This window comes from Varanus komodoensis, unplaced genomic scaffold (genome assembly GCF_004798865.1).
Source record: "Varanus komodoensis strain SLA01 unplaced genomic scaffold, ASM479886v1 scaffold38, whole genome shotgun sequence".
NCBI classification, from domain to species: Eukaryota; Metazoa; Chordata; class Lepidosauria; order Squamata; family Varanidae; genus Varanus; species Varanus komodoensis.
Genome location: NW_025335909.1, coordinates 5,185,024 through 5,208,711, shown reverse-complemented (window position 1 = coordinate 5,208,711; position 23,688 = coordinate 5,185,024). Strand labels below are relative to the sequence as shown.

Below are 23,688 nucleotides of genomic sequence, written 5' to 3'. Positions count from 1 at the left end.
GGCCAGGGCAGCATCCCTCCTTCTCTCCTTCTCATCCTTCAACAGTGGCTCTCATCCTGACCCTCCTCACAGGGCTGTTGTGAGAGCTGGTGCGATACGGTGGTTAGATTATTGGACTGGGACTAGTGCAGTAACTGAGGGATCTGGGTTCTGGTCCTATTCGGCCAGGAGCACACTGGGGAACTTCGGGCCAGTCACTGACTTCCAGCACTCTACCTCGCAAGGTTGTTGTAAGAATAACCTGAGGAAGAGGAAGACCATATAACCATTTTGGGTTCTTTGAAGAAGGAAAACAGCAGGATAAAAAATGTAACCACAACAACAAGAAGAATCTATCCATTCTTGGATATACTAAATTAGAACAGAACTAAGTCTCAGGGCAAGATTGAAAATAATTCTTGCCATTTCAACTTTGGGATTTTTTTTTCTTTTTGGCTATAATTGTTTTAAAACTCTACAAATGAAGTTGATTTTCCGGCTGAGTAACCTTAAATACTGCTGGTTAAAAATTGACGACACCACCAAGAGCGTACGCGCAGCCAACGTGCTTTAAATCTAATCAGTCGCGTTCCTGCACAATTTATAAGATATTTTAAACATAATCGAAACTCTCTCACAGACAATCCAAATTGCAACTGGAGTGGCTGCTGGTGTGGAGGCTGGAGAGCTCGGGGACGTGTGTTCCACATGGCATATCAATGCGTAGACACAGACCCGAAAGAAGCGGCCAGCCCAAGAAAGGGGGCTTGTGTGCTTGTCCGCCCAGTTTGTATCTTTACTGTTGGGTCACCTGGCCACCAGTATGATTATTATCCATTCCTGAAGAAGAGAAGCATCTTCAGACCAATGTGTTCCATGAGCATTTGAACACGTGGCCGTGTTGAGAACATGGAACAGGATTATTATCTGACGTGTGCAAATGTGTTTCTCCCACCCCCTTTTTTAAAAACATTGCCACTGCCTTCCCATTTGTTTCTGGGAAGAATGTAGAGGGCAACTGTCAATGTAGAAAGTCCTGGGCAGAGTATCTGAGGAGGCATGGGAAAACCCGCTTTTTCCCATGCCTCCCAACAGGAAGTTACCATGCCTCCTAAGTGAAGGATCTGGATTGGGAGGCCAAAAATACTCTGCATCGCATGCGCTTGGCATGATGGGGCATCCTGAACATGTTCATGCCTTGAGGATGTGCCCCACAAAGCCAGGGAGAGTGCCGGGTGGGGCTGGAGGACAAGATTTGGGAGGCTTAGTTTTTTAAGACATGGGTGTGAAGCAGGATAAGTCCAGTTCTCCTTAGGAAGCAATGGACTGAACAGGAACCTCTGGGTTGCCAGCTGATACTTGCTGCCTTGATGGTCTGTATTCCTATTTAAAGTTTTTGTTCCTATCCTCTGGTCTATCTCTTTCCCCCAACGTGTCCAGTGAGGTTTGGTTGGCTTTTGTGGAGCTTTTTCTCCAGCTGTTAGCAACAATAGAAACTTCAAGTTAAGATAGTTGGGTGTTTGCTGGAGAAGACCAAGACTTTTTGCCTGCAAATCACTGAAATATGGTCCCCAAAGCTACATTTGGTCCCTGGATTCCACACCGCTGTTCTAAGATCTCTCAGGGAACCCTCAACTCTCAAGGGGTGGGGATGGCAAGATCCCAAACTGAGGAACGCATGCAAAATATTCCATCTTGCTCTATTTCTCTGGATCACAGAAAACAGGCTTGCCTTAGTGTATATAATTTTGTCTTTTTAAAAGATGTTCAAAAGTCAAAGCAGAAGCAAGCCAGTCCTATATTTAGCTCCTGAAATGGCACAGGTTAAAAAAATGAAGAAATATTGTTGTTTTAAGTTCAAATGACTTTGCGGTAAGAACTTTGCTTGCCCACATATCAAAATGACCTTGTCCCTAATAAGGTAATTACCTCTCTCGTCGAGAGATGGTCTTAATGGCCCTATGAAGTGTCCCTCTCTCTGATATACTGGAAGGATTACAAGCTCCCAAGATTAATTGATTTAGCGCTATAATGCTTTATCAATACGTCGGCTGCGGCGGGGACTCGGCTGAAAATCTGAGCAGCCCATGAAACACTGCAGAAAGGGGCTCGCTGCTCGACGCCAGCCGCACGGGCATGTGGAAATCATCATCCAGAAATCAGAGCACACTGAAGATTTACAGTGCTTGGACACCCCGACCAAGTTCTTTCTGCACTGCAGCATGTAGAGAAAGCTAACGTGCAAGGCCAAAGCAAAGCAATGGCCGGCGAGGACCCCGCTGCAGCAGTTCCAGGGTCTGTGTAGGGACTGGAATGTTAGACTTCCACAAGAGTCGACTTTTCAACAAGAGTCAAGTTGAGCACCACCCTTAAGCTGCAAAAGTTCCGTGGGCAAGCGAGATCTTTTGACCCAACCAACCTCCTGGGGCTGTTAGGAAGATAAATAACCTTGCTTTGGGCTTCTCACACAAAGAGGGAGCCCTCGCCTCAAGTCTCAGCCAGTATGGCCAATGGGCAGGGATGATGGGACTTGTAGTATGGAGGTGGCTACTTTGGGAAAGGCTGGAATAGGCCATGCCTGAGCCTAAGAACAGGAGCAGAATATGTGCAGTTTACATCAGTGCAAACTTTCCTAAATTTATGCTTTGAAACCACTATTCAACCCAAAACTTTGCATAGTGTCATCTGTCAGTCACATGTCTTTGAATTTTACAGGGGAATTTTCCAATTAAATATGTGCGTAGTAGAGGAAATCTTATTTAAATAGGCATTATATTAAGAAAACTGCTCGCCAAATGTGTGTAGGTTAGGCAGACCAAAAACGCCCAGACTTGAAGAAACGTGCACTGAAACACTCACAAAACAGTCCCGAAAGCTCATTGTGGGATACGGGCTCAAGCTGGCACGCACCCGGAGCATTCAGACTCTCTGCTGAGCTTGAGTTTTGCAGCACTGCAGAGCCTTAACTCTAACCACTATGCCATGCTGACCCTCAGTGCTGCCCTAATGCCAGCCACGGACAGTTTCCAAGTGGCCCGGATGGTCCCCACGGTCCCCCCGCCTTCTCTCCCTACCTGCTGCAAATGCAGAACACATCACAAAGAACATCCCGACCGCGATCCTCTTCAGGGAGGATGGAAGGAGGCCCTTCCTCTTCAAGATGGGGTCAACCACTTTATCTTTCAGTGGGATCAGGAGAAGGATAAGCACCGCATCAAACATGGTCAGCCAGGCTGCCGGGAACTGCAGGGAAGAGAGAGAAGGAGAAAGGGGCAGGGAAGGAGAAGTCAGCACAGCCCTGCTCCAAACATGACTCAGCTGTCACTCCCCAGAATGGTGCATTGTTCCTCCACATGGAATTAAAAGACATCTTGCGGGTGCTCAGCAACCAGAGAACTGGGAAACTATTGCTACCTCCACAGTGTAAGCCCGTCTATTGCTACTGAGCCAAGGGCATTGCTGGGGGAAGAGCTTCGAACGGCTTCCCCCCACCACCCTATGCCCCTCCAGGGTGTCTGCACCCCAACTCTCATCTTACTTAGGCAACCATTTGTGGCTTAAGGAGTCTCAGCTGTAGACACATGCCTCATTCTCATTCTCATTTGTGGGAAAGAACACCACTCTCTTCTCAACAGCCCCTGCGATTCTCTACCTGCTATGACCCCGTGGACCACAAACATCAGGATGCAGGTGGCCACCACATACAGGATCAGGCCACCATCCAACCAGGACTGCCTATTCAACTGGGAGTAGCTCTCAGGAAAAGATAAGCAGCACCCCCATCATTTGGGGTTCATCACCACCACCTGGACCTTGGGTAAACTGGAGATGCTGGGGGAGAAACCCAAGAACTTCTGCCAGGCATGAGCTCTGCTCTGGAGCTACCGTCCCTCGCTAAACCGGGGATCCAGCTGAGGGAAGGTCCACCTGGCACCAGCTCCATCTTCCCTGTGCCCCCTCTGTGCTGAGGCATTTCCAGTAAGGGCTCACTTGGTGTCTGGCACACCTAATTTTGTATCAAACGCTGTTTTCGAAGTTGCATGACTTCTAAAAGGTTCCCACTCTTTCAAAATTCTGCAGTATTGGCATTTTTAACATCTTTGGTTGTGTTATGGTTCTGCTTAGGAACGGCTGTCAACAGTCCAGAGCGCTTCAGCTATTGGGTGGTATAGAAGTTAAAATAACGACGACAAACAGCAACAGCACAGCAAAACAGAAATACTTCCGACTGCGCTGGGAATGGAAGAAGCTGCCTCCAAAGAGACCAAACTATCTCTCAGCCACTGCTTGACCCTTTTAACTGAAGGTGGGGAGGGGACAGGCCTGCAACCTTCTGCACTGGGCACTGTTCTCCGGAGTCCTATAAACCATCAGTCCTGCTGGTGCCTTACCATTTGGACTCCAACTCCCACCATCCCTGACCACTGAACATGCTATCCAACTGGAAGGGAACTAGAGTCCAAAGCATTTGGTCAGAACCAGAAAGCTGAATTTGGAGGGAGGGGCCTAAAAAAGGTCATGATCCTAATTGGATGGAATATAGGGAAGAAACCTGTGGGAAGGCAAAGCAGATCCAACATGGGGCCACCCCCCCACACACACACACACCAGATCAGTCTTAAGAACATAAGATCTGACTTGCTCCGCCATCCCATTCACACAGTGGCTAACCAGCTGCCCAGGAGAAACCCGCCAGCACGACAGGAGTACAATCGCACCCTCCCACCCATGTTCCCCAGCTACTGGTTCATGCAGCCACGTTGCCTCTGATTCTGGAGGTAGCCTACAGCCATGAGGACTAACGGCCTCGGACAGCCTCCACATCTCTGTCTGACCTCCTTTTAAACCCACCCAGTTTGGTGGACATCACTACATTTTATTGCAGAAAATCCCCCAGTTTAATTATGCACTGGATGAAGAAATGCTTCCTTCTCTCTTCCCTCGCTTTCCCACCCATCAGCTTCTTGGGGTGACCCCAATGGATTCTAGTCTTATAAAAAAGTGAGAAAAAAACCTATCGACTTTCTCCACACATGCATAATTCCAGGACTGGAACGGATTCAAAATGGGTTTCTGCATAATGGCACATTTAGGGACTAGAGAGCTGTCTGCCTGCAGCAATCCAAAGTGTGCGTGTGTGCGTGCACCAGTGTGTTGGGGAGACACACCTTGCCTTAGAGAGGGCCATTAACTTTCACTGTAAAGTATCGATCGCTTGCTCATCCCGGAATCTCGTTAATAAAACACGATTGTCATGCAGGAGGCAGAGACTCTATTAAGCCCGATTAATCATGAAAACACCTGTCTGCAGCATGATGGATTACGCCACTCATATCTGATAAACAAAGCCCTGTAAATGATTGAAATAAATACACACAAAGATGGCTTTTTAACAGCCATCAGAGCTAATATTGATGGCGTGTTGTGACAGCACGCAGTCAGGAGTCAATTACGTATTCCCCGCTACTCCCCTCCCCTCCAAGAGCCACATGTCCGTCAGCATGGCTTTGCTCAGCCATTTGCCACTGCTAGAAAGCATTTCAAAGCGCACAGTCTGGGCCTTGCATTGCGACCGTCTTCTAACCTCCTGCAATATTCAGCAGCTATTAAGAACGAGTCACTTTCTACATGCTCTCTAGCATCGCAGGCTCCCAAGTATCAAGACTTCCAAGTATGCTTCATAGATTCCAAGTGTTACTGCGAGGGATGCGTCTAGGCACAGATACCGTGAAGTCTTACCGGATTTCAAAATAAAGGCAATAAAGTGAAGGCAACAGAAAGAATGAATCAGGGTGGCCAAAGTGATTCATGAATTAGCTTTTTCAACAGCTGAAATCTTCTGCGATTGTGGTCTGCCAGGAGTTCTGGACCACAATTCCAAATCCCCCAACTTTCCTCCTCTTTCCTGGCCTTGCCTTCATACCCACAAAAACTGTGCTTTTGGCCAAGGGGCAAAATTACCCTCTGTATCACTTTTGGGGTTCGTATAGCAGCCGGTAAACCACCAGCACTAACCAGCCGTTGTGCGGAAGCCAAGAAAGACCCCAAGAAGCAGAGAGATTAGGAATTCATTTTCCTTGAGGCTGCAAAGTCATTAAAAGAATGTAATGTGCCATCTGCACCAGCTCAAAGCCTTCAGCAAAATGATGGGAAGCCGTATTAGAGTATTGCAGCAGAGCAGAGGTTAAGCTGCATGTAGAGAGCGTGTGTGCAGTGTTTGAAATATAGGCATTTGTGCAAACACAAAACACACAGACACGCACACAAGCACACACAGCATCTGCAGCCTTGCCTCCTTGCTTTCGGCTCCAGACAGGCAGAGTGATTTCATTAAAATTCCTCCCTGCAAGAACGCGGCAGAGGTCAGCTTTGCCAAGGTTTATACGCTGGTAACTTGGCGGGCCAAGCCACCCATTCCAAGCAGTGCTATCAACACTGGAAAAGTTCAAGCAGGAAGGGTGAAAAGGCATCATTAATATTTGAGAACCTTGCCAGCTTCCTCAAATTTATGACACAATGTGGATTATTTTTTCTAAAATTTGCATTACGGTGAGTAAACATTTATGTTCAGAAGCAGGGATAGGAAATTCTTGGGCTGCGTCCAGAATGCTGAAAAGGAAAGAGGCATTGCAAAGCCTCTTTCTTAGCCTATGACTATGCCATGCGATATTCCATGGATCTGATACAAGAAATATTTTTTGATCAGGCAAGTGCGAGGGAGTGAGGACGAGGCCCTGAGCCACACCGACCACAACCTTTGCACAATGATCCCCAAACTTGATGAGTGCCCCTTCGGGTGCAGTACTGCTCTGGTCACATGGCTGAATCGTAACCGGTCGGCTGACAATCCTTGGGGCCAATCCCACCACTGGCCATATTGGCTACAGCCCATGGACGTTGGGAGTCCAAGAACATCTGGAAGGCTGCAAGTTCCTGCTCGTGGTTTGGACCTTCATCTCCCCCTGCTGGATCTTTATCCCTGCCCGTCCCAGATCCACTCTTTCTCCTCCCCTTGGGTGACAAGAGGAATCCCCACAGACTGTGGAACTTGGCAGTGGATCCCAGCTGCGATGCAGTTTTGGAGCAGGGGACATCCAAAATTATACCGGACTAAGATTTTAAAAAAGCATTGTGGGTTCCAAGTGGAAGAGCATGGCTCCTATTTTTCAAACACAATTTAAGACAAAGCTCTAGTCCCCAAAAATCCATGCTTGGGACGCAGCCTGCTGCTGCTGAAGTTCCGTGTCCCTCGAAGCAAGCTGCTTCTTGAAACACCGTTCTTCCAAATTGCTTGGAATTGCCGACTTGTTAATAACAAGCAGGCTGGGCACAGGGGAATTGAAGGCTCACACATGAATACTGCATTAAAACCATCATGTATTATGAATACGGCTGATTAGCATGACAGACATGCAAGCTGAATACTCCAGGAAGGGCATTTGCCAGCACAGTAGCCGTGAGCAGCCAAAGAGGCAGCGACGGAGTGGTTCTTCCTGGAGACGACACCAATAAAACATCTAGCCAGCAGCAGAGGAGCAGGGCGGAATGGGAAGGGCCTGTTCTGCCTGCCTCCTGTATTTCTATATCACAAAGTGGATCTACGCAGTCCACCTATAATAGCCCTGATATCTGGGGTGGGGGTTCTCTCCCCAAAAGTGCCGGATGGCACAGAGAGAAGGGGACCCTGGCCTGATCTCTGGGCTTTGTGTATATACAACTGTGGTCGCTCTTTTCTATGGTTAGTTTTGTCTCTGATGGCAGGGCCATCCAACTCCTCCCGCACCTTCTCTTTTTAACCCACATGAGCTGCTGAGGCAGGCAGCGATCTTCTGGAAAGCAGAATAGAAATAACGAAACAAGTAACCAAGGAAGTGTTCCCCCAGGCAAGTACTTTTGGGAAACAGATGTGTTTCACTCCCGCCCCGTCCTCACCCAGCCCAGGCCTTACCGTGTGGCCGGACGTGCTATTCACCGAACTGTTCGAAAACTGAGGAATTCTTAAATGCAGGCTCTGGAGGACGTACGTTGTTTGCATCTGAAGGTAAAAAGGAAACATTAGTGGGCATTGCTCTCAAAGTGAGTTCCCAGGTCCCTCCCTGGAAGAGAGCACAAGATGACGGTAGCTGTCAGCGCGGAACACAGCAAGGCATCGTGGTGAGAGTCTGGGACTGGGGCACAGGGGATCTGGGTTCACATCCCCGTTGGCCCTGCAACTCCTTGAGTGCCTTTGGACCAGGTGCTGCCTTTCGATCTAACCTACACCGCAGGATTATTGTAGGGATAAACCAAGAGGAGGAAGATAATGAACACTGGCTTGGGTTTCTTGGGGGAAATAAGAAGAGGAATAAAAAGACCAGTGGAACCCGTCTGAATTAAGGGCCGCAGACCAAGTCTGTCTGCTGGCGTGCAGCAGGGACTGAAAACCTGGAGATCCCAGTGACCAACCTGAAAATAGACGGTCCAGTAAGGTATGAGAGCCAGGAAGACGGGGATGATCTTGACCAGCGCTTTCACGTCCTCGACCTTGTCCTCCCTGAAGGGCCCTCCACGGGATGCTTTGGCCATCTCGAAGAGGCTTTGCTTGGGAGATGGCTGCTGGAGTATTCCCTGGACACCCCTTTTCAAGGCAAAGGGAAAGGAGCGAGGTCAGGCAGACCAGAGGGGGCATCTGCACAAGCCGGATGAGGCTGATGCGATGGAGGGTCCCCCCACCAGCTGGCAGTTCTGGGGAAGGGTCCCTCCAAGCCCCAGCTGCAGAAGCTGGGATCGAAGCCCAGCTACCTGCAGGCCAGCCCGGCCCTCTCTCCCTGTGCCACACCTGGGAGCGCACCTGTCCCCTTACGTACCTGTTCCTGCAGTATTCCTCCGGCCTCTTCCGGGAACAGCACGAATAGGCGAGGATCTTGAACATGTCCGTGAAGGCGCTGCCGTCGGGGGGCTTTGTGATGAAGACGCCCTGGCTGCCCAGGAACACGACGAAGGACACGCCGATGCAGATGGTGGGGATGATGTAGCCGGTCAGGAAGTCCACGTTCTGCTGAATGTAAGCAATGCCCCCAAGCGACAGGATGGCGCCCAAGTTGATGCTCCAATAAAACCAGTTAAAAAACCTCCGGGTGGCCTCGGGGCCCCGGTCCTTGACCTGCGAGGGAGGACAGTGGCAAACAGATAAGCACAAGTACGGAGGGATTCACTTGGTGGGGCAGCAGAGGCACAGAAGCTCCTGGGTTCGGTTGAAGGGTGATATCCCTGCCTGAACCCTCGGAAAGCTGCTGCTGCCAGTCAGTGCCAGGAATACTGAGCTAGGCGGGGCTCAGCACCAGGCAGCTGCCGAGGCGCCCTCCCAGCCCCAGAGGAATTGCTCGACCATACGAGGCACACATGTGGTTGCAGTCCAAGAACCATGGGAGGGAGATGCAGAAAGCTTCCCGAGACCGAGTCCCAGGTGGTGCATTGAGAAGGTACGGAGAGCTGGCCGGCTGCATTGGGACTCCAGGGCGTCTTGTCCAGCATCCGACGTACCGCAGTGGACAACCAGGAATGCCGCGGCAGAGCCACAAGCCTCTGCCCCCGCGGCCTCGCTCCCGGCTCTCCACGGTGCCCCATCGCAGCCATCCAAGCTACAGCTGCCAACAGCCACCAATAAGTGCCAAGCACTCATCTGCTCCCCTTTGAAACACCCTCGAAAGGGGTGTGTGGGGGGTGCTCCCTGACTGTCCCTAGGATTGCGCTCGCTTGTGGGGCTTAGAATGCGCCACCTGTCCCCACAAAGACGCACACAGAGCCATGGGTCAGAGGGCGACATGGATTCCTATGGCCATGGAGGATGGGAATCCTCTTCAGGATTGGAGCATGGAAACAACGGACTCCAACTTTTCACCCCCCAGCCCAGGAGAGCACACTCTCAAGCTATGGGGCCCAGTGAAGCCTGACCCCTTTCTCTGCCCTTCCTGCCTTTTCCCTCCCTGGAGTGCAGCCAAGGACTTCTCGGGCCAAAAGACACGGTGTCCCCATCCAACAGGGAGCTTTAGCAGGGCATCCTGCTCCCATCCCACTTGCCTTAGTTCCCAAATTCTCTTTTCTGCTGCTAGGCCTCCTTAGTGACTGAATGCGCATTGTCGTAACAAGCACTCTCTATCTGAGAATGACTTCCTCGACCCGAAGCCACAAATCAGATCGCCAAAGCCGAAATCTGCTGTCCGATAAAGCCGCAAGGAAGACTGACAAGCAACCACTGACAAGCAACCTTTTCTTTTAAAGAAAGCAAAGGACAGCATCTGTTAAGCTGTCAAATTAAGAGCCGCGCTGGACATCTCAACCGTTTTGTTATTTCAACAGCACAATTAGCCTGCATTGCACAGGGGATGTCAGTGAACAAAACCAGACAGTTTTCAGGCAGGGCTTTCTCTGTACAAAAACCAGCTCCCCGCACATAGAAAGCTAGCAAAATGGGGAGAAGACCAAGGGGCTGAAACAGTCTCTCCCAACCGTGTTGTTGTTTGGTGTTGTAACTCCCAACAGGCCCGAAGACTGGCCAGACTGGTTGGCTTTCAGGAAATAAATCTTCACCTTGCTACTTCGTACTCTCTGTACACAAACAGAGTGAGACTTCCATGATTAAACACTGCTATATCAAAAGAGAGGTCTCTGCACATGGATAGCTAGCAAGTCAGGGTGAAGAAAGTTGGGTCAGCTGCTAGAAGAACCCTTCTCCTTCATGCAGAATAAGTGAAAAAGCATTCCCTCACGTGAAGCTCCACCTGCAGAGAGAAATGGTTTCAGTTTTAAGACTGCAGTAAGAAAGAGATTAGGATATTCCAGGAAACCCGCGAGGAACAGGTGTGCGGAAAAGCAGCCTCTAAGGAGGAACTGAAAGATGCAAAAGAGCGTTCCAAACTGATCGTATTTATATCCTGCCAGCATTTCACAGCTGAAAATAGGGATGGCCAGTTCCACTCCTGTTCTTACTCAAAGAAAGGAGCTCTGCCACTGAGCATTCCCCAGCCTCCCAAAAATAACAATAATTGTCATTATTTCATCTGACTGCCCGATTAGCAAAGCTCCCTTGGCAGTTTCCAGCAGTTCGTAACACACACACTGCAAGAATGTACCATCGCAGTGTTCCGAAATCATAAATGGCTAAGGCAACAGATGGCGGTTTTCTCCCTTGCAGGGCAGGATTTAGCTTTATGCTTCGGCTGACTTCCTTGTGCCACTCCTGGAGCCTGTTGGTGCAAGAGGGGCCCAGAGGAAGCCACACACTGGAAGAATAGCTGCAGGCTTCCCACAGCCTGGCAGCCCTGCCCCCCAACTGGCAGTGGGTTCAAACTTGAATGGGGGATGCCTGCAGAGAATGCCTCTATTGGGGGTGGGGGGTCCTGGACTGCCCTCCATTCAAGAAGTGATACCCTTTCCCAATTATGCACCTGGTGCTTCATTCCTCTAAGTCAGGGGTGCAGAACCCTCAGGACCATGGGCCCAATCCAGCAAACCTGGGGCACACGGCCTCACTCGGTTTCTCCCAAGCACCAGTCATTTCGTTCAATGGCTTCCCAGTTCTGGCCGTTGTTTTTTCACTTTTGAGAAAGTGGAAATTTATCTTTTAAGGCTCAGTTAGTGGCAGGAAGAGTTTAAGCGAAGTTATGAGCTATTTAGGCCATGTTCCTTTGCCAAAGAAGAATCTCTCTCTCTCTCTCTCTCTCTCTCTCTCTCTCTCTCCCCCCCCCCTCTCTCTCTCTCACACACACACACACACCCCAACTCATGTACTAATGGCAAATACAAGGGTGTGAATACTGGTCCCCTCCTAGACAAGCTGGTCCCACCCACACACAAGGAGTGGGTTTAACAGGTTTCGGGGAAGTAAAATATATAAGGGGGAAGAAAACCCCTAAGAGGTGCTTGCCCAAAGCAGCACAATGAGGACTGACTATGGGGAGTGGGGAAGAGAGACACAGAAAGGAGTGGGAGGGGGAATGCGATGGGGACGGTGGAGGAGGACCCCGCTGGTTCGATGGGATGTGACAATGCTTGCTGCCACATCTGGCTTGACACCCCACGTGAGTTTGCAAGAGGGTAAACTCCAGGGCAAATTTGGGCCACTCAGCTGACTGGGGCATGCTGGGGCTTGTAGGTTTTTTCCCTGTCTAAAGCTGGGTAGGATTGTGGCTTTAATCTCCTAGCAGGATGCGGCCCGGCTTGGGCAGAAGATGCAGCTGACCACTCCTGCAAACGCTAACACAATATTGCAAAAGTCTCCCTGTGCGTGTGCATGCACGCACACACGCACACACACAGCGCCAGTAAAATCTCCTTTACCAGAGAGAGATGCTGGAGGAGCAAGGACTGTCCCATGGAAAACTAAAATTCACACACCGCTGGGCCTTCTTCCCGTCAAAAGCTCCATGTTACTATCAACCCACATGTTCCAAAAATGCTACGGTCTCAGAGAGCATCTCTGTTGAAAGTCGACGTACTTAACCTGCTGAGCTATGGGTACGGCGGATCGCAAATCCCAGTGTTCCCAATCTCTCTGACTGGGGCTGATGGAGGTTGAAGTCCAAACATGCCAGAGGGTTGGGGGAAGCTGGGCTCAGGAACGAGCTCCCCCAGACCCCGTGGTTTGCGCCAGTCGCTCAGGAACTGGGGCAGGCAGAGGCGGTGCACCCACCCCGCTTAGGCGATCTCAGGTCAGAGGGTCCGCCACTGTACGTGGGGATGCTGGAGGGGATGATGGACCTCGTGTCTGACCCAGCAGGGCTGTTCGTGTGTGCTTCAGTTCCTGGCACAGGCTCAGGCAGCCCGAGAGGCCCGTCTGATACCAACCCCATGACTGACTAGCAACATTTGCAGCCCGCTGCCCTGACATAACCACGGCCGAAAGAAAAGCTGCCGGCTCTGGGAACTTGCACGCACAATGGAGAGCTTGTGCTGGGTGGTGCTGAATCATCACCGGGGGCCTCTCCGGCTGAGCCCTTCGTGCTTTCCCGACAGCCCACGGGTGCGTTTAGCACGGCAGGCTTCCTGGGTCTCACTCCCTCACGAGCGTGACCCGATTTCAATGTACCCAAAGGGCCTAGTTCCCTCTGCCGTGCGGCCGGTGCCCACTTGGCTGGGCCAGGGGCATGCCTGGTACACAGTCAAATATGCCTTCCAGCACTGGGGCTTTGCGCTTGCTTGCTTATAGTTTAAAGTCCTCTGTAGAGGAAGAGGCCTGTGTGATCTGGAAGCTCACATCCAGCTTTCCTCGTTCTTCGGTTCGCCTCAAGGCACTAAGCTGGTTTCCCTGGCTGTAACGCCAGTTGTTCTGTGCCCTTAGCCCAGGCGTGCGGAACCTCTTTCAGCCTGAGGAGGGAATTACATTTCTGAGACCCTCCAGTGGTGGGCGGGACTACAGGCAAAAGGGGTGGAGCCACAATACCAAAAACATCAGCTGAGTTTGGCTCACTCCTCTCCTGGCCAGCGATGAAGTCTTAAGGCATCAACCTTTCTGAATGAGGAAAGCAGCACACACGAAACAAGGAAGCTACCCAATGATTGGTGGCTGGAGGAAAGTGGGTGGGACCAGGGGAAGGGGGTGTGGCTACCTAGGGTATCCCAGAGGGCCGGTTTTGGCCCATGGCTGCAGCTTCTGCACGCCTGTCATAGACTCTAGTGGGGAATGTCACAATTGTAAAGAGGACGTTTTCAAACTGCATTCTGGAGAACCCTGTGAGATTCTACGAAGCCTGATCAGGAATTCCGCCCATGACCAGATCAGTCACGGCAGTGTTGCCTAGCGCTTAGAGCAGTGCAGGTACAAATCCTCATTCAGCCATGAATCTGTCTTGGGCCACCCTGGGCTGGTTGAACTCTCTTGGGGCCCAACCCTGTGGCAATAAACCTGAAGAGGGAAATATCCAGGGTCTGCCCCCCCCCACCCCCCATAATCTGCAGACAATCAGCAACAAGGGTTTCTGACGTGCCAACAGTTTAAGGATAGCAAAATGCTGCCAGTGATAATAATCACACGAACAGGTTGCTAATAACAGACAGTGTGGTGTAGTGGTTACAGCGCTGGACGAGGACTCGAGAGATTCCGGGTTCCAGTGCCCACTCAGTCACGGAGCTCCCTAAGAGATGTGAAGCAGCACTGCACCAGGAGCAAAGGGTTAAATTCTACCTGCTCCCACCCTGACTATGTTTTAGACTGGTCTATATCCAGGAAACTCTGAGCAGTGCCTGAAGACCAGCCCGAAATATTAGGCAAGGCCAAGCCCCAAAGGCAGCATGCATTCCTGCAGTGCATTTTCTCCCAAAACAAAGAGGGCAGAAAAGCTAGTTTCCGGGACACTAGAAGTCCCCACCCCTTTACATAAGCCCCGGAGCTCTGCACTTTTTAAACCTGGTTTCATTTCCTTGCAGCCAACACGGCCGATTTCAGAATTGAAAAAGACTCCCCAGAATTAAAATAACATAAATCAGAACATGTCAAGGCAGAAGAGGAAACAGACATTTCGCAAGGTGCCACAAAAGGGGAACTGGCCGAAAGCAAGAACACCGCATTTACAATCAGATTTTGGGGGACGGCGAACAGTAGCTTTGAGTCACTGCCTTGCCTTGCATAAGTCCACATTCCTGGAAAGGTTTGTGTGGGCAGGGAGAGAGGCACTGTGTGGCGCTGGTGCCACGAGGAATGCGCGATTTACCCCACTGCTTGGCAAGCAGAGAGATCTCTGAGAAACTTTTATTCAGACCACAGATCCGTGCCTTATTAATACGCCAAGCCAGCAGTCTGTCTACCCTGGGTGGGGGGGCATAACTCTGACACCCAGCAGCCAAATCTAGCCTGCCTGGGGGTCCTAAAGTAGTCCTCTGGAGTTCCCCTAATGGCCACCCCCTTTCCCCTGGCCCCACCCCCTTTCCCCTGGCCCCACCCCCTTTCCCCTGGCCACCAATCGTCTGACAGTTTCCCAGCTTTGGGCAGTTCCTCTCACCCACTAAAAGGTCGAAATGGCTCCTGAGAATCTTCCTTACTGGCAGTAAAAGAGCCAGCGTGGTGCAGTGGTTAAGAGCACGGGGCTGGGACTCAGGCGATCAGGGTTCGAGTCCCCGCTCAGCCATGGAGCCAACTGGGCGACTTTGGGCCAGGCACAGACTCTCAGCCCAACCTACCTCACAGGGTTGTTGTTGTGGGGAGAAGATGGAGGAGGAGAATGATGTAAGCTGCCTTGAGCCCTTTGTAGGAAAAAGGCAGGATATAAATCAAACAAACAAACAAAAACATGAATCTCAAATATGCTTGTCTTTTTGGTCTCATCCCTTTTGCCTCGGGCCTCATCTCCCAAAAGGATGCGCCCCCAAGGGCTTCTATGAAATGGAACCCATGGTGTGGGTTTGCAGGCAGAGAGGATCTTTCCCAATCATCTTATTAAGATGCTAAACATTATTTTATTTATGTAAGCCATCCCGAGGCTATGTGATGGGATGGCTTACATATGCTCTAAATAAAATAAAATAAACCACTTAGGGGTGCCAAGGGGTGTGGGGTGTGGAGGAGTGTAGACTCTAGCAGGATCTGGGTATTTCTGCAGCTTATAGCAAAATTCAGGTAGTCTGGAAGGCACGAGAACCTTTTCCGTCCTCCTGGGAAGAACAATTTAGATCCAGTCTTTCAGAAGGAGTGTTCAGCTGAAGGACCTTGCTGCAATGGGTGGAATTCAAGGACGCCAGAGAGGTTCAGTCCCCTCTCAAGCGCCGCACAAGCATTACAAAAAAAGCAAAGTGCTTCTGCGATGTTTGCGCTCTCCATTACTGAAGGGACAAATTCTCACTCTGGAAATGTCGGCTCCGTGGTCACAATGTGCCATTTCTGGAGCTGCTTTTTCCCAGGCCTGTGTCCTCCTGGTTGCTGTGGACAACCATGCCCATCAGCCAATGCTGTGGACTACCAATCCAATCAGCACCATCAACAAAGCCGAACGTTTCTGGATTGCAGGAGTTTTAGTCCCAAGAAGGAAACTGTTCTGGGGAGATTCAGGACTGATAAAAGGAAGGACTTCTTTAAAAAATGCAAAGTTGAATTCTGCAATTTGCTTCCAGATGTGGGGATGACCCCCTGCCCTCTTGTCTTTCTCAGGCACAAACTCTGGGCTAACTTCAGAGGGACGTCTGCATGACTAATGATCAGACATTTCTTAGCGCAGTCTCCAAATGTTACGTAAGAAAAAGGTAACATCCAAACAGATTGTGTTCCTCTTTTTTCTTCCCTTCACTGCTGTTGCCTTGGTTTGGTTTTGAAACGCCCAATAAAAACTATATTTTTTAAAAGCTCTGAATGGGAGGAATTCAGAAAGAGTGGGATGCATAAGCCACAGCGGAAGGTGCCCTCCAGATCTTTCGGATTACATCATGATCCCAGACCACTGACCATGCTGGCTGGAAATGACGGCTATCAGACTGGGAAAACACCAAGGGAGAGGTCATCCCGCACACCTTATCATGCCTTACCATGTGAGCACATGTGACCTGGCTCCTGAAAAGCATTGTAGGTGGGTCAGGTTTCCCAGTCTCAAGGTTTGCCCTGAAGTATCAGAGGACTAGCCTCCTTTGTCAGCTCCCCACAGAAAGGGGCACCCCACCAGGGAACGGCTCTTTTGGGCTTAGAAGTCCAAGTTGTCTCCATGAGCTCTGCCCCATCTCCTCCAGGTTCCGCCTCCTGTGCTTTTGGAGATCCCACAGGAGTCAGGGATGAAGTCAGGACTCCAATCTTATGGAAGCAGTTCCAAAACAAAGTCGATCGATCTTTAAAGGGGCAGGAGAAAAGCTAAACTTTCTAAAATCAAGCAGGAAAGAGGATTCCTGCAGCCTTATTTTATCCCCAGATTCCTGGAATTTTAACATCCCAGGAGGACCGATTTTGCTCTTCCCAGGACTGAGCTTGCACAGAAGTGGTTTGGGGCCTACCATTCACTACACAGCTGACCCCAAATGTGGAGCTTGGAGCCTCATTCTATTTCCAGGAAGGGCCGACAGCCAAAAGCATCTGTCTTAAGAGATGGAACAATGGATTAAAAGCCCTCAGCCACTCAATGGTTTGACAAGCTGAAACATGAAATCAGAAGGCAGAGATCAAGAAAAGGCCATGGACTGTGACAATTGAAAATCCAAGGCAAATAACCAACTTCTCTATTCTTCTTCCAAAGAACAGGAACAGTCTTCCCCAACCTGTATTCTACAGATATGTTAGACTGCGGTTTCAAGGTTCCCTGGCCACTGGTCATGCTAGGAGCTAACAGAAGTCCGCGTCAAAAACACCCACAGGAAACCAAGTGGGCCTGGAAGACTCTACACAGCATATGTATATTTTGTGTACTTTGCTCCCATGTGGCATTCCAACAGGAGTCGCCTCTTTTCTTAAAAGACAGCAGCTCTAACAATCTCCAGGGAGGCAGAAATGGGTTTACCCGTATGAGCATTCGCTTGAGACGGCAGTCCATGGCTGCAAAATGCACAAAGAACCCTCATAGCAAAACTAGCAAATTTATCCTGACACAACGGAGACTTTTGTGGACACAAATCCACTTCATGAGATGCACGGAGTGTTGTTCTGAGCTGGGCTTGCACTGTGGTGGGGAGGGGGAGAAATGGGTGCAGAGAACAGTGTGGAGAAACGGAAATGAAATTCAGAAAGCGGGTGGTTTTTCTGACATGCGTAACAGTGGCCTTTTGCAAATCAGACTTCCATGTGAATACAAACATCCGGCATGTCTCCAATGCTTCTTTGGAGACACCCTCGTCTGCCTTCACTTTACCCTACCCACGTTTTGGGGGTAAGCAGCTTTTCAAAAACCGTTCACACTTCAAAAGGGAGATGAAGTTAAGTCTGATTATGATTACACCCTACCTTTCTTCCTCCTGCCAAGAATATGAGGATGCTTACAAGGCCCTCCCCCCTTCATTCTATCCCAACTACAGGCTTGTGAGGTCGGCTCAGCTGAGAATCTGTGACGCAAAGAGTACTATGCGTGAGAGTCATGCAAAGAGTACTATGGTTGAGCAGAGCCCAGAGCACAAACAACCTTCACCACTACACCAAAACGGTTCCAGTTGTTAACACCCAATTCATACCCCTAACTGCCAGTGTGTTTGACAGAAAGACAGGTAAATGGACAAACAGCCCCCTGAAGGCCAAATCCACACCAGGGGAATTAACCATTCTACAGCCCCCATCCTCCAAATAAAATGAATATTATCCAGCTGCACAGCGACTTGAAGACGGAAACGAACAAGCCGGTTTGCGAGGTTCAAGGTATCCTATGGGCTTTTGGTGGCCAACACAGCACTGAATCACAAGGGCAACAGGAGAAAGAGATCTAATGTAATCTTGAAAAGACAGGACAAGATCCGAGGAGCAACATTCAGGATAAACCACATGGCAGCAAGCCACAGCCAAGAGCCAAGAGCTAAATGGGGACCTTGGCGCTCCCCTTGCAGATCCAGAGGCAAGCAGCTAAATTGGGGCATGCTCACATCCATTGTGTAAGATGGGGAGGGGGGATAGGTGACCCACCATCCTTCATCCTGCTAGCCCACCCTGCCAACTGATAACACAGATGCTGATTAAAGCCCCATGCTAAAGTGGAAGGGTGCACCCTTTTAGCATGCCTAGATGCACAAAATGATCACACCGTTCTTTGGATCCTGCACAACAATTTGGTATTTGCACTGCAATTCAAACATACCTTCTTCTTGTGAAAAAGTAGCTTCACTCACCAATCATCTGTTCTTTGTCCTAAAGACACATTGCTTTGCCAAACTGCTAATTTTCCTGTCCTGTCCTGCTCTGCAAAGTGCTCAGCAGGCACCAAAAGCCGGCATGCTCAATTCTACACAAAAAGCTACCCAGACCATCAGCTATCAGGTAGAAGGCCTTGCAACATAACCTCATGCAGAAGCACAAACAACAATTCAATAAATATTTAGTGATTCACCTTTGCAGTGAAAGAATCAGGGTTTGCAGATATGCAGAACTCTAGTTCAGAAAGCGGTGACTTGATCTGGATTGGATAACATGGTGTATCCTGCATTCTAAGAGCTTCAACAAAGCCTGTGCTAATTGGATTATCACCTTTCTTTTGCCTTTACTGGAGACCCCAGAAACAAGATAGAGAAACTTCTAACCAACAGGGAGAAATGAGAACCACTCCCAAAACAAAAGAAAAAAGAAAAAAGATGGAACTTCTAGCAAGAGTAACAATGTATATATTTATTGCTAAAATGTATAAGCCACCCTTCATGCGTAAGTAATTGCACAATGGAGTATGCAACTTTTAGCAAATAAAGTAACACAGTATCTCAAAACAAAAAACGTTCAATTACACATTTCAAGAAAACTGAAAGCAACCTTTTAGCTAGCAAACCCAAGACATAGCCATCAGCTCAGTATAACAATAAATTACATTTAAATGTTTCCTGTTAAAATAGTAAGATCTTAAAATGCTGGGCCAAAAAAGTGAAGCCTTAATCTGGTTTAGAAAAGAAATCCAGATCACATCTTGAGATCTTGTCGAAACCAGGATCAAATGGAACAAGTGCTTTTCCTTTGGCATCGGACATGTAAGGGAATCCCAAATGGCGCCTATTGAAGTTATGGGGCAGGGGACCATTGGTGGCCCACCAGATGTTCTGGCCTTCCATTCTCATGGTGGCCTCCCATTGGCTAGGTTGGTTAGGCATGATGAGGGAGGGCTGTTGGCTGGAGCATCTGGAGGGCCCTGAAAACACACTCTTCCACACCCAAGCAACACACAACGTGTATGGTACTAGGTCTTGAAAAATGTTCCAGGAAAACAGAAATTATGGATGCAACAGTAACGCAAGACCAGCAGTGCTAAACAAACCAAAGTGCCATCTAGCCTAGGAACCCTATTTCCACACAGTGACAATGCTAGTATTTTCTAGCAGACCGTAAGCTCAGCCATATTGCTCCTGAAGCTGAAAGTTCCACAGGACCATCAATATTACGAGCCACTGACAGAGTTCTTCCCCTCCTGAAAGAAAGCCACTGAAGTTTGCCATCCTATGCACAAGTAGATTTCGACTGTAACTCACTTTGCAGTTGATGAGTGTTAAGGCTGGGAGGAGCTGAGCTGGCTTCTGCTGGCAAAACTTGGGGCAGCAAATCTCATACATTAGATTAAGCACACTTTTTTTCCTGTCCCTGGATCAAATGCTGATTAATTTCCTTAGGTGAGCTCAAAGTGTAGTATTATGGGCAGAGGACAGAAATCTTTCTTATGTTCTGAACATCATGCATAATTTTATTAACACACATCCTATTTATCTTCTCTCCTCCTTTCCGAGCTTAAAACACTTCTACCTGGCACTGCAAATTCCACATGACCCTTTTCTAGTCCTCTGGATACATCTCATGCCCAAGGGAAGGCCTAGCAGTGAACTGACCCGCTGCCCTTCAAACACAGACCTGGAATCTCCCAGACGTGGCACAGTTGATGAGCTGTTGCAGAAACCTTTCCTCAAAATGACCAGTTATGGGATGCCAGGCAACACAACATGCCCTAAGGAAGGGACCAGATCAAAGTTGCTGAGAGCAAGGAATGCATGTGGCAGGTGGACAGAAACGCAGAGCAGGGACGGCCGAGAAGGCAACCTGCTCATCCTCTGGGAAGGGCCCCCGAGGCCACTTGGAACACACAGAGTTGCCTTGTGGTGAATCGGACCCTCTAGACCAGAACCATCGATGCTCAGAGGCAGCGGCTTCAGCCAGGAGCTTTTCCTGTCCTGCCTGGAGACCAAGCCTGGGAAGTTCTGCCTGCAAAGCTCCACAAAGCCACAGCCCTTCCCCTGCAATGGGGGGCATTCCAGGCTCCCATCCCATCAGGCCTGGCCAGCACAGCCCTGAGAAGATGGGAGAAGGCGGCATCTGCCAAGAGAAGCCAGTGGCCCATCAGGTGCAGGGCCGCCAAGACCAACCAGTGTCAGCCATGGGATCACACAGCAGATCCCACCAGGAAGCAACAGTTTCAGTGGGGACCCCCCCCCCCCCGACACAGCACTCCTGGTGGCCCAACCTTTTGCCAGCCCCACTGTGGGATGAATCCAGCCTTCCCAAGCAGGCGCGCCCAAGCAGCCTCTGGGACTGCGGCTCCCAGGATTCTGAGCCATCGGCCAAGCCGGCTGGGGCAGGCCCACAAGAGCCAGAGGGCACGGTGACAGGGCGGGCAGGCAAGCGGACCCAGCGCCAGCCCCAGGTTGCTGAGGGCCGAGGGGCAAGGCGGGTCCTTCCCTGCAGTCAGCCAGGCTTCTCAGCTTGGTGGTCACCGGCTGTTCTTGCTACTCGCCCCGCTAATCGCTGAGGCGTCCTGCTCGCCTGGCAGGCAGGCGGCACTGAGCCGGGAGGGGCAGCCTCTCCTCTCCTCTCCTCCCCTCCCCTCCATCCCGTCCCCCACAGCCAGAGAGGGCAGCACGGGAGCGAGGAGGCAGGGCCAGGGCTGGGCAACTCCAGGGGGCACTTCCTGCTCTGGCCAGCCCCCCTGCCCTGGAGGGACCCGCTGCATGGCTCCGCACGGCCCGGTTGCCCAGCATCTCTTTATCCCACTTCACTGCCACCCGCACGTCCTGCAGGCAACCCAAGGCAGCCGCAAGGGGCCCCCCGGCACACTCGGCCCCGTCAGAAGCGCAAGGAGGCAGGAGTCATACTCGACCTGGTCAGCCCCGAAGGGCGTGATGTTGGCCTTGACGGATCCCACGCTGAGCCCCACCAGGACCAGGCCGATGAAGGCGGGCACGAGGCAGTAGCGGTTGGTGCCCTCCAGCCGGCACGGGGGCGCCGGGGTGGCGTTGGCGGCCAAAGGCGAGGAGCAGTTCTCGACGGGCCAGAGGCGCATCTGCCCGCACAGCCACTGCCGGGTGCCGGAGTAGGCCATGCCGGGGAAGGCCAGCATGCCCAGCAGGTAGAGGGCCATGCTGACCAGGATGGTGGCGAACTTGCCCAGCAGGGCGTCCGCCAGCCAGCCGCCGAAGGGGGACACCAGGTAGGTGACGCCCATGAAGACCAGCAGGGCCTGGCTGGCCTGGGCCCCCTCCCAGTTGTACGGCGTGCCGTTGAGGAACAGCACCAGGTTGGAGGTGATGCCGTAGAAGGCCACCCGCTCCAGCATCTCCGCCAGCAGCACGGCCGCACAGGCCAAGCGCCGCCCCTGGAAGACGCTTGTGCCCGGGGGGCTGGCGGGCGGCCGGGCGCTGCCCCCCAGCAGCGGGCTCTGCTCAGTGGACTCAGCCTCCTCCATGGGAGCGGCCCGGCGCCCAGATCCAAACTCCCCCCTGCCCCACCCCGCCCGCCCGCTGCTCGGCTCAGACGCGCGCCCCCAGCCCGGGCAGCTAGCCGCCCTCCCCAGCCCTCTCAGCCCCCGGCTGGAAGAGGCCCCGCACACCTGCGCGCCCCCCTCCGGCTAAGCTGCCAGTGCCCGGCTGCCGTCTCCCGGGGCCCGGGGGCAAGTCAGGTCAGGTCGGGGCGGGGCGGGGCGGGGCTGCCTTCCAAACCGCCTCGCCGCAGTCTCAGCTGCCCTGCCGCCCCTCCGGCCTCGGCGCCCAAGCCGCCGCGCCCGGGATTCGAACTCGCCACCTCCCCGCGCTCCCCCCCGCCGCGGAGGCTCCTGCTTCCGCGCGCCGGATCGATTCCCTCCCTCGCCCCTCCGCGCGGACCCGGCACACTCCTCGCGCGGGCCGCCCTTCCACGCTCCGCGCCGCCTCCCTCCGCCGTCTCCGGCGGCAGCGAAGTTCTCTCTCTGGTACGAATGCCCAGGTCTCTCCGGGTCCCGCCTCCTCCGACTCGGGCCGCGCGCGCTGATTGGCCGCCCCGCGCAGTCGCTCAGAGGAGACCGGCCCTTCCAGGTTCAACTCTCACGTGGTGCAGCAGCTGCAAAAATAGGACGCCGTGCAAAAGGAGGGGGGCAGATGTGCACGGGGGGGGCAGGTGCACATGAAGCCGGGGGGGGGGGCGCGGCTTGGTCCGGCAGGGAGGTCATGGGGCAAAGTCACGTGACGGAGTGTCGCAATCGTGGAAGCAGGCGGATAGTCTGACCCTTGCGATGATTTTAAATTTCGTGTCTGTGCCTCCTCATAGCGAACCTCTCTGGGCGGATCTCAGCGATCCCCAGAAAAGGCCGCCGCAACATTATATTACATTGCAGGATACAAAGTTGTAGCAAAACGTTACATGCTCTTCCTAATGTAGCAAAGTTTAAAAGAAGGGAGGACTCTCTCTCTGGTATTGGCAGAAGCATTTAGCTTAGCCTTTCCGGGAACCTGACGCCTTCCAGAGAGGGGTGGACTATACTGTCCATCATCCCCAGTGGGGATGGTGGGGGCTGGGGTCCTACACTTTCTGGGCTGTGCCTGGTTGGGGGATCCCAAGATCATGGGAGAGATCATCCTCTTTACCAAGCTGCCTCATCGCAGAGGTTAGCAGATGAAAAACCCCAACTGGAGCGGGTGGGCGAGGCAAGGCCCCTTTCCGTGGAAGTCTCTCCCTCTGGAGGCCGCCAAACTCTGGCACTGCGTTTCCAGCACCCGCTGGAGATACGCTTGCTCTGAAAAGCCCTTTCTGGCTTGCTTTTTTGGCCCGCCACATTTTGAATACATTGCCTCCCTTCTCTTACCCTTTTTGAATCTTTCTGTTGCTCACTGCTCTGGAATCTGCTTAGATGT

The 23,688-nt window shown here is 51.6% G+C and overlaps 1 protein-coding gene across 1 annotated transcript in view; it reads right to left on the bottom strand.

Annotated features, from left to right (window-relative positions):
* The window catches only part of SLC15A4 (solute carrier family 15 member 4), a 33,057-nt gene extending 10,769 nt beyond the window's left edge, over positions 1-22,288 (bottom strand). Inside the window, exons 1-5 of the mRNA XM_044440689.1 lie at positions 21,684-22,288; positions 8,826-9,121; positions 8,425-8,596; positions 7,928-8,014; positions 3,054-3,222 (exon numbers count right to left, since the gene is read on the bottom strand). Coding sequence (XP_044296624.1) covers positions 3,054-3,222; positions 7,928-8,014; positions 8,425-8,596; positions 8,826-9,121; positions 21,684-22,268 — 1,309 coding nt within the window. The 5' untranslated portion in view covers positions 22,269-22,288. The remainder of the gene's footprint in view (positions 1-3,053; positions 3,223-7,927; positions 8,015-8,424; positions 8,597-8,825; positions 9,122-21,683) is intronic.
* Positions 22,289-23,688: the final 1,400 nt, after the last annotated feature.